Source organism: Passer montanus, unplaced genomic scaffold (assembly GCF_014805655.1).
Source record: "Passer montanus isolate IOZ18808 unplaced genomic scaffold, ASM1480565v1 scaffold50, whole genome shotgun sequence".
Classification (NCBI taxonomy): Eukaryota; Metazoa; Chordata; class Aves; order Passeriformes; family Passeridae; genus Passer; species Passer montanus.
In genome coordinates this window covers 4216089-4231187 of record NW_024369930.1, presented here as the reverse complement: position 1 = coordinate 4231187, position 15099 = coordinate 4216089, and the positions used below count along the sequence as shown (strand labels likewise).

General features: G+C 36.3%; 1 protein-coding gene across 11 annotated transcripts in view; it reads right to left on the bottom strand.

Moving 5' to 3' along the window:
• The window catches only part of MAGI2 (membrane associated guanylate kinase, WW and PDZ domain containing 2), a 702519-nt gene that overhangs the window by 278658 nt on the left and 408762 nt on the right, over positions 1-15099 (bottom strand). For all 11 annotated transcript variants that reach the window (XM_039723674.1, XM_039723678.1, XM_039723676.1 and 8 more), the window contains one exon: positions 11280-11399. In XM_039723674.1, the coding sequence (XP_039579608.1) occupies positions 11280-11399 (120 nt within the window). The remainder of the gene's footprint in view (positions 1-11279; positions 11400-15099) is intronic.

The following is a 15099-nucleotide window of genomic DNA, read 5'->3' as shown; positions in this document are numbered from 1 at the left end:
AACCACACTGAATGTAATTATTTTTAACAGAATGTAGTAAAAATGTTGACAATAATATTTTTCATGCCAGAATCTATACTTTAATGTTTTTTAGTTGTGAATTCACTTTCCTAGTGATGGTTTAAATGATGAAATAATTAATCTCCTCTCATTTTAACAAGAGGTTATTAAACTAATACAACATATTTCTTATTAAATTGAGCAATAAAGCATCCATGAGCTACTCCAGTTCCAGATCTTCCCAGTAGTGGGATCTTCCAGCTCCTCAGAGTGAAAGAACACTGTACTCCCAGCTGCAAGAACCATTCAATCCTCACTGTATTTACCTACCTTTTAAACACTTTGCCACTTTTGACTAATTTACCAGCAGTCTTTTATTCATCACAGCACCCATGTCTTTCCCTTCCCCACTTGTTTTCCACACCAACATTATTTTTCCCACTTTCATAACTCCTTACTCAACTTAGCATTTGCTTTACCTTTTCTGTTCTTGTTAGCACCTGCTCTTACAAAATCTCTTTTTATCTCCTGCTCTTCCTGACATGCCCTCAGGAAGAATTATTTATAGCCACACTATGATGTCATGAACTTCAGGCAGATGAAGTTGCAATGGACTTGCAGAGATCATTTTCTCCAGCCGCACTGCTTAAGGAGGGTCACTCGAAGCAGGGTGCTCATGGCCAGATGTCTTTTGAGTGTCCCAAAGACAGAGACTCCACAACCTTCTTGGACAACCTGTGTCAGCACTTGGACACTTTCACAGTAAAAAGCATTTTATGATATTCAGACAGAACATGTTTGTGCCCATTGCCTCTTCAATACCTCTATTTACCTCTTTCTCACTTCTTTAACCTCTAATGTTCCAATGGTACAGCTGTGAAAGCAGTCAAAGCACTGATCCATGGACATTCACAGCCTGGCATTCAGCTCCTTTCCCTACTGCCTGCTTTCATCTATTGTAAATTAACAAAAAGAAAGTGCTTTCGCTGTTTTTTTTCTCTGCCTCTGCATTACCTAGGCAATGGTTTCCAGTCTATGCCTGAGGTTGTCTGACACCACATAAATACAAATAGCAACAATTCTTTCTTTAAAGCTCCTAAAACCTTACTAGGGAAGAGTATTCATAGACACAAGACCTGAAGGAAGAACAACAATATAATTTCCCTGTAATTGACCTCAATGTCTGTGGAAGATCACATAAATGTAGTCTACCCATGGACAGTAAAAGTATTTAATTCCCAGTCAGCAATTCATAAATTCAGTATTCTTATCAGGTACATTGTTATGCAATGCAGAAGGCCTTCAGGATTTATTTTTTAAATTGTAGATTTTTTTTCTCCCATAGTCCTGAATTCATTGATAGAGTATGTAACATAATTTGGTGGTGAACTTAGATCAAAGCAAGATTTTTGTCTTTGCATTCCTCTGATCTTCAGCAGCCTTGAGGATGCTCTAAACTATGTCAGATATCAACCTGCCATGGCCATGGCTATCTTGCATCCTCTCTCTTGCTGGTGATGTCTGAAGCAGCATAGACTTACCCTTAACTGAGTCTGGAAACACAAATCTCTGAAGAGCCACTCATTTTGCAGACTGTGGCACCTCCCCTGCACGACTTTCAGTGCTGGTGAACTTTCCTTATGCAGGTGTAGTTTTCTGCTACATCACTAGTATCTCAAAAACTTATTCTATATACTTGGCTATTTTTTTTCTCTATGCACAAAATAAAATAACTGTAAATGTAGGCCATCACCTGTGCTTTATATTTAATTCTCTAGGAACGTATTTGATGTTGATTTCTGATTGCATCTCCACTATTTTTTTTGGAGAGAGCTTTCCATTGTAGTTCTACTTTTGTTTTCATTTACACAAACTAAAACATAGAGCCATTATTTTTGAAAACAGTGTAAACCAAATATACAGATTTCCCTACACTTGAAAGGTTTTGGTCATTTGTTTTTAATATCTTCAGGGGTTTTTTGTTTTGTTTTTAATCAGAAACTCCTTGCTTTAAAACACAAACACTTCTTTTAGTGCTTGTGTGGTTTTTTTTTTGGTCTTTTATCTTGCTTTAATTAGCTCACTTGGGAAGTAATGTAACACTATTTCACAAAAAGCTGTATCAGTAGCTGAATCCTTCTTTTCAATTAACCATACAAATCCAGGCCTTCTTCCCACACTCATACTGCATTATTTCGCATTTGGCACAACCTACTTCTCTCAAAGTCCTTCATTGTTTTAAGGTCATCCAGGCAGGATCCTTCCTGTCTTATTTTGTGCCAGCCAGCAGAAAGATGCACACTTTTTTTCACCTGTTTGGAGCCCACCATAGCAACCATGGCCAGGGTTGCATGCAGGATTGCAAAGTCTTACAATACCTTGCTATTGAAACAGTAATAAAAGTGAGATTTAAAAAAAAAATCACAATTCCTTCCAAGGCCATAAAATGGAATTTTTTGTGTCTTGCTGCAAAGCCACTTCTGCTGAAAGAATAGAAATACAGTCCTTGCTATTATAGAGAGGCCTTATACTGATTTTATAGAACATTGTCCAAACAAGGCAAGACGATAATGGCAAGTTTTGCTCCAAGGAAACTCCTCACTGCAGGTGTGTCAAGAAGGCAGAAGCATTAACAAGCAAACAAGGAGAAACAGAGAATTGTTTTCTGGATACACAGGGCAGAATCAGGAAGGCCAAAGAAAAGGTGGAGCTGAGATTGCTGAAGCACATTTACAGCAACAGGAAATGTTTCTACAGCCACAGCAGCAACTAAAGGATGACTGGGGAGAACATGGGACAGTGTGATAGGTGACCAAGAGATGCAGAGTGTAGGAAAGGATAAAGGATAAAGGTGGCAGGGAAGTGTGAAAGACTCAATACCTTCATTTCCTCAGCCTTTTCTGGCAAAGTCTGCTGCTCATTCCCAGGTCTTTGCTTAGGAACAAAGGATGGCAGAAACACGTACAGAAGGATCAAATTAGGTACCAATTAGGTAAGATAATGTGCAAAACATGTGTGAGTCCATAGGACTGGAGAGGATGCACCTGAAAACATCAGGAAACTGGCTTGTGGTTGTTTTGGGACCATTCTCTATCGTGTTTGAAAAATTGTGATTAAGAATGTAAAGACTAGAGAATACACTTTTTAGTCTTCGAAAAAGGCAAGAAGGATTTAGGGAATTCTCTCAGAAAAAAACATAATCTTCTGATTCATAGAAAGGTTTGAATAGAAATGTATTGTGGAAGCTTCAGTATACCTTGAGGTTAGAAAATATAATGGCTTCAATATTTCTTGAAAATTCTGAGACTGGGAGAAACAGAAAGGGGGTTTTCTTCACTCATTTTCAGAAAAACCTCCCAAACACCTTTTGGACTGCAGTTTATGGTATTTAGCAGAATACTATTTGATACAGGAAGGTGATATGAAGCTTAATATTGAGGAATATCATAAATATCAATGTGGAGTATCCAAAAGGATATAAAATCTAGAGCAGCTTCACAAAAACTTAGCAACATAAGAAATACATGTAAACTGGATATAACAAATATTGTGACTTTCCAGTAATGTACTGAAAACTGGAGACCTCTGTTACTGAGCAATGTAGATAAACATTTCTGCAGAGCACATCATAATGATTTGCAATTTGAATGTTAAATTCTTTTATATATTTTGTAATACCTACAGGTATATGTGGCTTATCAGTGTGATAGCCTGGTAAGTCAGGCTGTACAGTTTGATGTTTTTTTTCTAACCCTGTTTGCATTTAAACTAAAGCTACACTATATGTACTGCAGGCAAAATTCACTTAGAAATGTAACTTAAATGCAAACATGAACTGGTTGTGACCTATTTTATAAAAAACCCCCACAATCAAAACATAATGTGTCACACAGACAGCATTAATATATACTATACTGAAGCATACAATACTATATTACAGCCTTTAATTAATCTTTCTACTAGTGCAGGAATATTTCTACTAATAACTACTTTTAAAATTTCTAAGAGATGAAACTTGTATCTACACCTCTGGAGGTTATTTTAGCTTTTAAATCACATCAGTATAAGAATTTTTTCACCCAATATTAAATTGAAATATTAATCTTTTCCAGCTTCATCACATTAGCCCTGGTTACTTATTTGCCCAACTTTGAATTATCTTTATTCATCCATTGGGTTCACACATTTTAAATTCTCTGAGCTTCTCAATCATTACTCAACAAAGCCCTATCTGATGAGTTCTCTAAATTTATTCTCTACAGCTCTCCTGGTGATCTGCATTACTTTTGCCTGGACACTTCAATTTGTTAATAGTTTTCTGGTAGTAACTGTACATAATTCTAAATATTAGGGCTGAGGTCTCGGACTGAGCTGATACATGGTCAACCCAGCTTGGGAAAAGGCATGAAGGCAACATTTCTTTCTTGATTTCCTTGCAATTGAGATGTTCTTGATGCTGATCTAGGTTTGATACAAAATAAAGAATGTTGACAGAGCCTGTTCGAGCAGACCAGGTTTCTGGGTAGTAACTGTACATAATTCTAAATATTAGGGCTGAGGTCTCGGACTGAGCTGATACATGGTCAACCCAGCTTGGGAAAAGGCATGAAGGCAACATTTCTTTCTTGATTTCCCTGCAGTTGAGATGTTCTTGATGCTGATCTAGGTTTGATACAAAATGTTGACAGAGCCTGTTCGAGCAGACTAGGTTTCTGGAGCACTCAGACCCCTATAATTTGTGCTCTGTTGAACCTGGTCACGCTCTATATCCTGAGAATGCACATGAGAAAAGAAGACTGTTGTCAGCCTGGTGAACATACATCCTCCTGGTTTTATTGGGAAAATTACATTCTTCCAGTAGATCAAAACTGAACCTGTCCTAAACTTTTATGAAATAATAGTATTGACATGATTGCGGCCTCAGGGATCTTTAAGCTTCCTAGCAGTGTCACCAGTGCTGTGGAGGATGATGACCTGCCTTGGCCACACACAGGGCAGGACCCTCTAACCATAAACCTTTTTGCTAATCACACAACAGGAATATCAATTATCAAAATAATGAGCATTTATGCAGCCTCAGAACAGACACAAAGAATACATTCTGCAACACTACTCCCACCTTTCAGATTTTAAAAAGGCACTGTAAAAATTAAGAAAGTCGCCCTTTACAATGCAAAAGTATATTTTTTAAAAGCAGCTGTTTTTTCATACATAAAGGAAATTATATGTATTCATTTTCAATTCCTTTCTTATCACTTCCCTGTGAAAATGACAAAATACTTAAATAAAATTTTAAAAAAAGAAGTAAATGTGATTTTTACATCTTAAAATGAATTTTAAAAAATATCATACATGTTGATATATTCACTGCTATTACATTTTGGAGCTTCTGACCATTTACTTTCTTTGCATTTCTTATTTATTGATGAAATCCAACTCCTGCCTCTGGCTTAAGAGTAAGAGAGGAAACACGACAAAGCCCATAAAATCTTACTAATAAAGAACAGGTGCCAGAACACAATCAGATCAAGAAGTCACTGACTGTATCTAAGATTTCATCTCCCATTTGCTGACCTAAATGTTGAAATATCCACAGTTACATGTTCTCTGAATATGGGGCTGAAATGCTGATATCATATTAATATAAGATATACCTCTTCAGGAGGCACTTTCAACAGGAAGATGATTTTTATTATCAAGTATTTCTTCTCATTCTTCTATGCCCTTGAAAACACTTTCTGCTGTTAGAAGACATGGCTTTTGAAGGACTACTATTTTTATCTCTATGCATCTATCCTCATGAATGCTTTGTTTTCAATTTTAAATCAGAATATTTCATTAACTACTGTGCTTCGGTCTTAGGAGGGTAGCATTTTATTATCTTTATGTTGATTAATTTTCTTTTGTATCCATCTGCTGCGGAGTGCTCAGGATGTCCTGCACACAAGGGAACACTGCACACAGTAAGTGGGTGGAATTTTGAATACCTTACAATTTTTACAAGGAAGAATGGAAGTAAAACTACTGGAATCAAACACCAGCACTTTATAAAACCATTATCGCCACAATACAGTAATTAAAATCTCCATTGCCTACATGGAACAGTCCTTAACTCATTTTTAAAATTTACAGATATTAAAATGAAATGTTAATTGAAAATGCATTAGCTGAACAGAAGGGTTTTGATCATTTAGGCTAAATTTGGCTAGAGAGAAGAAATGAAAGCTTCTGTAAAACTTAATGTCTTAAGGAGACAGCATGGGGACTGTCTCCAGGTGACTGGAATCAGAGCACCTCCCAGTGTTGCTTATGTGCCAGCTGCTGGAAATCACAGGCAAGACATTGACTGTGACCCACATTCTCTTCCCCAACAGAGCTCATTCCAATGCTGACCCCTTAAACTTGTGCCTAAAACAAATGGAAGTTTTGTCCTTGAATAATCAACTAATGCAAAACACTAAGGTTTCACCTGTGGGATGTATTCAATCTGTTTTTAAAAGATTTAATAATTACAGATCAGAAAATTGTTAGGGAAAACCCAGCTAACTCTCACCCTTCTGCCAAATCATACTCCATCAGTGAAAAAAAACCAGAGGTGAAATTCTGTTTTTATTTAAGCCAGCTGGAATTTTACCATGGAATTCAGTGGGGCCAAAGAAAGTCCATGATCATGCAAGTGGTTAAATAGCTTCAGAGATCTTGGAATTTTCACCAGCAAATGAATTTGAGACAACTCCAAACAATCTAACAAATAATAAAAAGTGGATTTTTGACAAAATTAATGGCATAATAACTAAAATCTTTGCTTTTTATGGAATAAATTAAGGAATACTATATTAAAAGCAAATGAGACGTGTTTTACAAAGCAACTATTATGGAGATTTTCTGGGGAAAACAAAAATTTGATAGAAAAAAAGAGTTCTACTTAGTGCATTATTGGCAAGTGTACTGGTCGAATTAGTTTATGTTCTTATTTTTGCCACATCTAACGGTTATGAACAGGCTTTTTCATGTTTTTATTTGTTATAGAGCTCCACATTGCTAAAATACCTCTTGCTTTAATGGATTTGAAATACATTTCTATCCTTATGGATTGCCAACAACCATGTTTCTTTTTCTTACAGTATTTATACACTAAACATCTCTTCTTATTTCTGGTGCTGCCACTACATATGTCACTTTTAAAAGGCAATTCTACCCATAGCATGCATTGCACTTAAACTCTTATATTTTTATCACTTCGTAATGATGTCTTACTATAACCTTCAATCATGTGCCTTAACATATCTGGGTTTTGGAAATATTGAAGCTGTTACATTCCTGTTAATGAGTGTTTACATTCTTAAGCAAAATACGGTTCAAGTACATTTTAATTCTACTGCTATGCTGCACTGGCTAAGTATCTCGCTGATCTAATAAGGAGGTGGGAGTAACATTTGATATCAGTGACCCATGAAGCCTCCATGCAAGTTTTGACACACTGGGGAGGTGACAGTGTGCTGAGCCAAACCTCCTACTGGAGATGTTGTAAAAGCCTGTGCACACACATAGACACACAATTTGTCTGCTCATCACAGATTTTGCTATTCTGCATATTGTAGATTGACATATTGTGTCAATTCAAGGGCCATCTTTGATGTTCATGCCAGAAATAAGGAAAGGAATGTGGCTTATTTTGCTGGGACATGTCTTCCTGTGTTACACGAGTCTGCATGGCAGTGGCTTTCATTCTGCACAGGAACATCTCCTCCTCTGGTTACAGAACCATGGTTATGTCATCTAAATGTGTTGGATAATGAAGTTACCATTTTGAGTCAATTCAGAATTTCTTTAGTCAGTACTGTAAATTGAAATTCTACTAGAAAGCAAACAAAGTGAAACCTTTAGGTCTTGGTTGTGTTATTATACAAAGATTTGATGTGCTTCAGGCAAACTGCCCCTGCCTGAAATAGCAAGGTGCTGGTGTACAAAAAATTTTCAATTTTAGATAAATGTGCATAATAAAATTTGGAATTTTATTAAAAATTCAAACCTCAATAACAATGTCACCAAAGTTAGTGTGATTTTGACTTTTAATTTGAGTGAGAGTGGAACTGCCTCTCGTATTCTTTCTCTTGTTCTGCATTGAATAATATTACCTAGACTAACAGGGAACTTAACCACAGGTAAGCTGCAAAGCATAGCAACTGTTTATGTAAACATTATGTATGTTTAAAATAATTAATATCTATAAAGATAGCTTTCTTATCAGCAGTTGCTCAAGATGACATAAGTAGAAAAGGTCAAAATAAGAGTGCATTTAGTCCTACTGAAATGAAATATTTTCATAATTGCAAAAGTGCTAAAAAAAGAGATAAGTTGAGGTTTTTATCCTGAACATACTATTGCTTTTCTGCAGCACTTTGGAATACTACAGTCATTCACAGCTGTCGCAAAAACGGTAGACAAAGAAAGGTGTATCCAAAGCCTAAAGCAGTAAGGAGGTCACAGAGTATCCTATTTTTAATTCTAAAGAATTTATAACTTTAAAATCTATTTTAAAACTTTAAAAAGTGTGCTTCAAAGAAAAAAAAATAACTATACAACTCTACCTTTCTAAGAATATATTTTGCTACACTTTAGATTGTATCCTGTCTAAAGTAGAATCACAATTCTTATTTCTATTCAATAGAACACAATATTACTGATTGCTTTACTGGTTTTGTCATTACTATAAGAAAATATCCCACTCCCAACAATGCCAGATACTATAATGAACAATACAAACACTCAGTGTCAAGAAAGTCTGCACTTCACCTCCTTCTCTTCTGGTTTACCTGGATGTTCCTGATTCTCTCTGGAATTCATGTAGTAGAAAGTAAATTGACTGAAACAAACCTTCTAGTCAAAAAGTGATGAAAAACAACACAGGTATTCAGTCTGAATTTTTATCTCAATTATAAATCCCTTATTTAAAACATTTTTCTGGTAGAGTTGAGCTGGTTTATAGTGGTTGTGGTTAGATAATCAGCATAGACTGACTCAGCTACTCTAGCTAAATACAGAATGATTTTCTTAAAACAAAAAAATTAAATAAATATTTAAACCAATTAATACTGAGAACAATTAAAAAGAAGGGTGATTTTTTTCATAAATCTAATAACCAGTGTTGATAAGGAAAAATTTATCTCCCAGAGTATGTATGCTCAAATAAGTTGCTTGATCTATCCAAGAACTTAAAAATCATCTCCTCTTGAGGGAAATTGAAAATTTCTTTGCTCTGGTTGGTGTAATTTTTACCAGTAAACTTAATAGTTGAAGTCCTAATGTGTTCAGGAAAACTTGTGACAGGATGATTAGTAAAATTCTTCCCCAAAGAAGGTGTTACAGTCAAGAATTAACCAGGAAACTTTGGAGGTGTAAATTTTTATGGTCATATCCAAAAGACTTTGTGTGGGAATAGGAGAAATAGCACCTGTAAAATAGCTATATTTTCTCATGTGTTACCTATTTTTTGCCATAGGTAAAGACAGATAATATATTAGCTGTTTTTTGTCAGAATGCACATCTGGTGATTAGAAAACCTGGGAATCAAAGGCAGGATTTAGGCAGAATTGGTCTGTTCAGTTAAGTTAGCTGTATGTTTAGTTTCTGATTTCTTGGCTTCAGTGAACTTGTCACCTGTGATAAGCAAATTACATGGCAGATGTTACAGTCACGACTTTGGACCTCTCTTCAGCTGGGTCCTCACTTGGTTTGAGGAGTTATGCAGACTTCCTAAACCAATATTTCACCTTGCTGTCCACTCAGCTCTGGTAGCTGGTATTAAAAGACACATCTCAGTATCCCTCGAGGGACAGAAGAGCACTGTGAATTAATTTAACATAGCAGTTCAATCTCTACAAACTTGCTGCAAACTAATGAAATTACATGGTCAAGCAATGACAGACTTGTGCTCCATTTAAGCTCCTCTAATGTTACTTTCAAACACCTAAGGTAACAAAAAGACTCTTCAAGAAAGGCTTGCTATTAAATTAACCTGTGATAAAAGTAAAATTGTGGTGTTGTATTAATGTTTAGGTAACTTGTACTGTTACATGCCAGACACTGGTGAAAATAGTAGAAACCTGAATGATGACATACTTTCCTTTATTTGACCTTTAATGAAAATCTTTGTTGCAACTTCTGTATTGATGTAACTCTTAATGAAAATTTATTTACTGGACAATGGGTACTTTGTGCTGATTAGGTGGGAAAAAAATTACCTTCTTTGCTGCTATTTATAACACAGCTAATGATTTTTTTTGGGTGAATAGCTTCTTATTTATCTTCAGATGCTTTTCTTGGCAGGGACAAAGTAAGGACAAAAAGGTCTTTATTGCTTTTTTTGCTACAAGGTTAAAATATGGGGCTGATTTCCGTAAAATGGCTCTACTCGCCCAGGTATTCCCATATATTTGGGCATATTTTTTCTATAAATGGTGTTCCCTCTGAATATTGCAGTAAAAAACCACTATCCATTACCCAGTTACTTTAAATACTAGTATATTTGCAAGAAACATCTGGTTTAAAATACTGTATCATTATTCTGGTTTTATTAAAATACCTTGTGATGTAACTGCCCACCTCTTTACAACAGTTTCACTTTCAGGACAGCTGTGTTTTGGAAAGGTTTAGAATCAGATGAATCATTGGTTCTCCTGGGAAGAAGAGTCATGCAGTAAGCTGCTGGCTCTTTGCCCCATAGACAGCACTTCTAATACAGCCATTAGGACAGCTCCTATCCCTCTGCCATATTACAGAATTAATGAGCTCTTTTCAATAACTTTACAAAGCCCAGAAGACATGACACAGCAAATTCTTCCTCTGTTATTTAAGTAGTGAGGTTTCAGCTTCTGATATAGATGGATAATTGTAATTTCCTCCACATGCAAAGGAAAAGTGTCAGCCTCACACTTGATTTCTGCTGTTTGCCCCATGTTAGAAAACCAGCTGTGTGCTGAAATTCTGTGGAAATGGCCTTGAGTATTTGGTGTAAAGGACTCGTGTTTCTGTCCTGTAAATGCAATGTAGTACCATGTTTCTCTTAACCACTATAATATAGTAAAATTACAATAAACTCATCTGCATTTAGCTTTTACATATGAAAATATTTTCATATTGGCCATATGGCTCTTCACAAATTTCTGATAGCAGTAGCAATGACATATTTGTAACAGGATATACCAAAGCAATTGCATCAAAAGAGAAAACAGTACAATGGAAACATGATACAAATTTAGCAGTAAAAGCCTGCTTACCTTCATATGTTCCACTTTCTAGGAGAGCACCACTTTTCTCCAATTCCATAAAATCTTCAACAGTGATGAAAATATAGTCCACACCAGGGACTTCCCCCTCCTTATGTGGCCTTGTGGTGCCTATTAGTAAGATGAAAGACACACTGTCAAGCACACGGCCTAAATGCAGAATGATCTTTTTGAAAGCTTTGGATAAGTCACAAAGTAAACCACTTACACAACATCTTACATAGCACGTCTTCCTTGTGAGGATGCCTTTCAAAGCAATCTAGCTATATTTGCTGAAGCTGACACAGGTATATGAGATGTATGTTTAAGATCATGCCAGATATTATTTGGATCCATATTTATTCTCACTAATGAAAAACTATCGTACTGTTGTTATTTTTACATTTCTAGAAAGACCCTTAGTGACATCAGGAATTCAGAGGTAACACAAAACAAAGTCTTTTTTACAATTAATCTGCTTCATGATATTTTAAACATTTATTTAGAACACAAAATAGTTCTGTAAGTACATCTGTAAGGGTTATATTCACATTTCTTGTTTCAGTGCCATAAGTGGACTTGACAAATGGTTAGGCTTCAGGGCCTGTGGGATTAAAATCACCTGCTAACCATGCTGTCAAACTGCACAGGTGTTTATATTTAGTTATTGCCTCTATTGTCATCCCTGGATGACAGAACTCTGTAAAAGCTGACAGATAATATTACACACAGCCTGACAAGTGACTTGGCTTAGCTAGAAGAAGAAGGGATGTTAGCAGGGAAGAATCTGAAACTGACCTGATTTTCTAATGATCCAGTTTATCCCTGATTTGATTGAAACCACTAATTAAGTCTCAAAATTCCATTTGGAAATGGAAGTATTTTTGGTTCTCCGCAGCCTCAGAATGTTTGAAACATCTTAATCAATTCTTTACCAATACTGTACTGATTACATCACACTTGTAGGGTTTAGTTTAAAGACTATTGACACTGGAAGTGGCTAGAAATATGTCCAACCTCCTTTCTGTTATTTGAAGACACAGAGACATAAAAGTGTTAGGTTAACTCCATTCCCTGTCATAGAGACCTTTTTATCCTCAGACACAGCCTGAAGTCCATGGCAAAGACTGAATGAGACTGTCACGACAATATTTCAGTACTTAACGTGGGGAATATATTTTGATAAATCTATAAGACCCTTCCCTCATTTTCTCCAATTTCTTTCTCATCTCAACATTTACAAATAAAACTGGCTGTTAATATCTGGGAATTCTCATATTATTTTCTAGAGCACTCTGTCCATCTGGATTAAAATTCTGGGCTCCTCACTAAAAGAGAGATGTGGTGCTCTTGAAGTGGATGCAATGGAGGGTGACGAGGATGACTGGGGGGACTTGAGAATCCCTCTGATGAGTAAAGGCTGAGGGAGTTGGACCCGTTCAGCCTCGAGAGAAGACGGCTGATAGGGGACCTCATTAATGTGCATCATTATCTAAAGAGGGGATGCCAAAAGGACAAACCAGGCTCTGCTCAGTGGTGCCAACCAGTAGGACACGAGGCAGTGTCTGATGCACAGCAAGTTCCATCTGAATATTTGGAAGAACTTCACTCTGCAGTGATCAAGCACTGGAACAGGTTGCTCATGTAGAAAACTGTAATGGACTAAATTTTGGATTCTGAATCCCTCTCTTAAGTTGGAAGCTAAAGACCTAATCTTTCTGCCCTCATTTTACTGAGTCATGTTTTTTTTTCAGATATAGTACAGATAAGATAATACCTTTTGCATGTCTTGCATTAATTAACTATTAATTAAATATTATGTCTAATCTGCTTAGGCAACAGCAGAAGATAACACTGTGTCTTGGTTCAGGGTTTTCTGGTAACAAACTCTGCCATTCTTCCCTCCCGCTTTGCTGTTGGAACTAGTCTTAAAGGTGCAGAACTTAATATCTAGCATAAACAGAACAGATGATTGGGGATACAAGCATCATAAGGCCACCCCAGGACACACTGTCACTTGGATGGTTCCATCCTCTTATACTACTCAGGGAGCCAGCTCCAAGATCCCTGCACTGCATTGTGTGCTGAGGGCTGGAGACCTATAAAAGATCAAGCAGTCACTTCCCACAAAAAAATGGAGAAAGGAGCAAACCATGATCAATAGCTGCTTGAATTCAGGGTGACTCTCACCCCAGCTACAGCAGCTTCCATCCCCAGAAGAACTTTATTGCTCTTGATAAAATCTTGCTGAGTCCCATTTCCCTCCTGCATCTGTTCTCATTACCTCAGGCTGGAGGACCTGAGATCTTGGAAATGGTTAAAGCAACTCCCTGGCTAATGGAATAATCAATGGTTATTGCCTCTTTTAATCCTTCACCCTGGAGGAACTGAGTTTTTGCTAATAGTACTCCTGCCATCCTTTATAGTTTTCTGTAAGCACCATGGACTTTGTAATGTGAATATTTACAAAGTTGGACACAGTTACTGGAGCACCTAAAACACCCATCAAGGTCTGAACATGAGATCTATATACAGGAATCTGACAGACCACAAGGAAATTCTTTCCTTGCCTTTAACCTGGAGCTACACTTAATAGATTTTGCCTTTAACTGTCTTCATATAGACACAAAAGCAGGCCTAAAACTTATGGTGATTCAAGACTTAAAACAAAGGAATAATTCCAAACCTCAGATTTCTACAAAAACACATCTTTTGTTATGCAGCACCAAGGCGTAATAGGACACAGTTTCTGCTACTTATAATATTTAGCCCTTTATTAATGCAAAATGGAAAAAAGAGCTCAGTTACAATTTTGTTACCAAGGTAACCTATGAAAAAATTATCTCTGAATTCCATAATGAAAGAATATTATACTTTTAGATATTTCAGAACCAAAAACAAAAAGGGGTATTTGCACTATGCATATTTCTGACAATTTATTGGTGCAGTTGAAGACAGAAAATGAGAATCTCTCAAGTAACCATGACCAGTCCAGTCATGCAAGCGCTGTCACAACACCTGTAGGTACCTTAGAAATTGCAGGACCTTGGTCTACAAAATCTGGACTGATATTGACCTTCCTTGATTTGATGATCACTTCTCACATCATTTACCAAACAATCTGCCCTCAAAACAAATAGTAGGGTAATTCAGTGAGCAACTATTTTGTTTGTATTTATAGCTTCAAGATGGATAGTTGGTACAGTTTAGGGATATCTAAGGTATGTGCTATGTGTTTATTATTATTATTATTACTATTATTATTATTATTTAAAAATATCTGCCTTTGCAGCTGGTTTATTTTCTTCTACAGGGTAATTATGGTGATTTGCCATACTTTAGTCCAGGCTTTCTATGCTCATGTGTGTTGCAGGATGGTCTTATATCCCAGGAGAGGAATTAAGTGCTGTTTACATAAATAGCATCTGAAAGAGCATTTTTCTTTCAAATGAGTTTAAGGCACCTGAGGGCAGGTGCTTAGATATGTAAGAAATCTTTACTTCTATTAAAAAAAAGGACTGTGTTAATTTAACAGCAATAAACTATTTTTGAAATACTGCTTTTATGAGCTTGGGGAATAATAAATTAATGGAAAATTTATGTTGACTTCTAGTGCAGATTGGAGAAATGGTCAGTTCATGTAGTGTTCAGTCCAGATTACCTTTGTTAGTAAAAAAATAAAGAATTATTGATTCTAGAAGAGATTCAGGGTTGGAAAGCTCTGCACCAGTTTGTAGAGGCAGGAGAATTTATGTCTATTTTTAATCTCAGTATTCAATTACATAATTATAACATTTTAGTGCTTATTTGGGAGCAAAGTACACAGCCTGAC